The sequence below is a fragment of the Penaeus japonicus genome, unplaced genomic scaffold (assembly GCF_977035675.1).
Source record: "Penaeus japonicus unplaced genomic scaffold, GWHDUDI00000001_assembly GWHDUDI00000040, whole genome shotgun sequence".
NCBI classification, from domain to species: Eukaryota; Metazoa; Arthropoda; class Malacostraca; order Decapoda; family Penaeidae; genus Penaeus; species Penaeus japonicus.
Genome location: NW_028234442.1, coordinates 17310448 through 17312947, shown reverse-complemented (window position 1 = coordinate 17312947; position 2500 = coordinate 17310448). Strand labels below are relative to the sequence as shown.

Below are 2500 nucleotides of genomic sequence, written 5' to 3'. Positions count from 1 at the left end.
CCCCATCCCTATAGCCCCTCCCCTCCCACCACTACCCCTCCCCTCCCTTCTCCCCCCCCCCCTTCCCTTCCCTATCCATCCCGCAGGCGACCGGCGATCCTACACGACAAGACGCGAGCACGGCAATCACCGCTCACGCAAGGACACGCGCGCAAGGACACCGGCGCGACGGCTGCCCGGTGTCCGAACGGGGAGGGAGGGAGGGAGGGAGGGAGAGGGAGGAGGCGATGCATTGAGGGAGGAAGAGGGAGGAAGAGGGAGGAAGGAGGAAGGAAGAGGGAGGAAGAGGGAGAGGGAGGAGGCGATGCATTGAGGGAGGTGGAATGTATTGAGGGAGGAAGGGAGAGGGAGGAGGAGATGTATTGCGGGAGGAAGGGAGAGGGAGGAGGAGATGCATTGTGGGAGGAAGGAGATAGTTAATCATAGTGATGGGTGATGGTGATGAAAGCGGTGATGGTGATGATGAGTGATGGTGATGATACGTGATGGGGGTGATGAGTAATGGAGGTCCCGCTAAGACGAGTATGGTGCCGGTGATTTTGTGATGACAGTGACGATATGACATGAATGATGATGGTAGGACTGTGATGGTGACGGTCTAACGATACAAAGTCACAAGGATGGTGATGTGAAGACAGTGATGATCGGATGGCAACCCCCAAGGCAGAGTGTGATGAGACAACGAGACAGCTGCAGCGATGCGACCAGAAGAGTGAAATTAAGATAATCGAGACGATAGATAGGCCTACAATGCCAGCCGGAGTCCAATTGCGGAAGTAAGTTACACGCCTTGGAGGCTCTGAGGGGAGGGGTGGAAAGAGGGGAGAGGAGGGGAGGCAGAGGATGGAGGGGGTAAGGGGAGAGGGGGGAGGGAGGGGGAAGGGGAAGGGGATAAAGAAAGAGAGAGAGAGAGAGAGAGAGAGAGAGAGAGAGAGAGAGAGAGAGAGAGAGAGAGAGAGAGAGAGAGAGAGGGAGAGAAAAAGAGGAAGAGAGAGAGAGAGAGTGAACAAGGAAGGAAACAGAAAGAGAAAAGAGAATGAGAAAGAAAGAAAGAAGAGAGAGAGAGAGTGAACAAGGAAGGAATCAGAAAGAGAAAAGAGAATGAGAAAGAAAGAAAGAAAGAGAAAGAGAGAAAGAAAAGAAAAGAAAAAGCGAGAGAAAAAAAAAACCTCCCTCGACACGGATCGAGAAGAGCACAGCGAGCCAGGAACGGGACAAGCGGCCAAGGAAGAAGCAAGTCGCAAGTAGGCCTAGGCAGGCTCGCACTCTACGGCACGGGTACTCACGCGATGCGGTCCACGGCGGCCTCATCGTCGTCGGTGTGTCGCGGCGGCGGGAGGTGCGCCGCCTCACGTCGCCGGTACCGCAGCACCACCACGTGCGACGCTACCGACAGCAGCAGCAGCAGCACCAGGAACAGCTGTGAGGGAGAGAAGGAAAAGGAGAAGCGGTCAGTCGACGTGTCTGCGGCAACACTTTTTTTCAACAGGTGATGGATGCGGCACTGGCGGCACTTCCGTGACGTCGTGAACAGAAGCGTGACGTCGTTGGATATGAGTAATTTTGTGACGTCACTCGGGGTGGGGGGGGAGGGCATCATCGCCTGGGACGAGCCTGCATTATTTCTCACGGGGAGGTTTACTCCTTTATCTAACTCCGATTTCTCTCTCTCTCTCTCTCTCTCTCTCTCTCTCTCTCTCTCTCTCTCTCTCTCTCTCTCTCTCTCTCTCTCTCTCTCTCTCTCTCTCTCTCTCTCTCTCCCCCCTCTCGCTCCTAATGATGATAATGATGATGATGACGTCGAGAATTTTACAATCGGTACTAGGTGATAACTAGGGCAGTCTAGGAGGGGGAGGGGTAGGGGTGGGGGCAGCGGATGGGAGAGGGGGAGAGGGAGAGAGAGAAAGACAGCGCGACAGAATGCCAAGTGCTTCTCCAGTCTTCTTCTCCTCCTCTCTGTCTCCGGCTACATCTGCCTCTAAACATTCCGGTGTTTGCCTGTATGTGTATGTGTATGTGTATGTGTATGTGTATGTGTGTGCGTGTGCGGGTTCGTCTATTTGTTTATTTAGAGAGGCATTAGCACGCAAGAAAACGCACAAGTACATGCACACAGCCCGCTAAACACACACACACACACACACACACACACACACACACACACACACACACACACACCGACGAGGTCATCCCCGCCTGCCGGTGAGTCACGCTGCCCCGTTACACTCCAGAGAACCCGAGCGTTGAGGCCAAAGATATAAAACGAGGAAATAACGAAAAAAAAGTGAAATAAAAAGATGAAAAAAACACAAGAAAGTATAAAAAACAGGGGTCCAAACCGCGAATAAATGAACCCACATAAATAAATAAATAAATAAATAAATATATAAATAAAATGAAAACTAAAGCATTCCCCCCCCCCCTATACAAACAAATAAAAAAGGCAAACCATCCAATAATAACCCAAACCCACTAACAAAAAAAAGAGAAAAATAAATGA

General features: G+C 51.8%; 1 protein-coding gene across 3 annotated transcripts in view; it reads right to left on the bottom strand.

The window, feature by feature from the left end:
• The window catches only part of lili (LMBR1-like protein lilipod), a 95271-nt gene that overhangs the window by 47454 nt on the left and 45317 nt on the right, over positions 1 to 2500 (bottom strand). For all 3 annotated transcript variants that reach the window (XM_086533946.1, XM_086533948.1, XM_086533945.1), the window contains exon 2: positions 1287 to 1420. In XM_086533946.1, coding sequence (XP_086390072.1) covers positions 1287 to 1420 — 134 coding nt within the window. The remainder of the gene's footprint in view (positions 1 to 1286; positions 1421 to 2500) is intronic.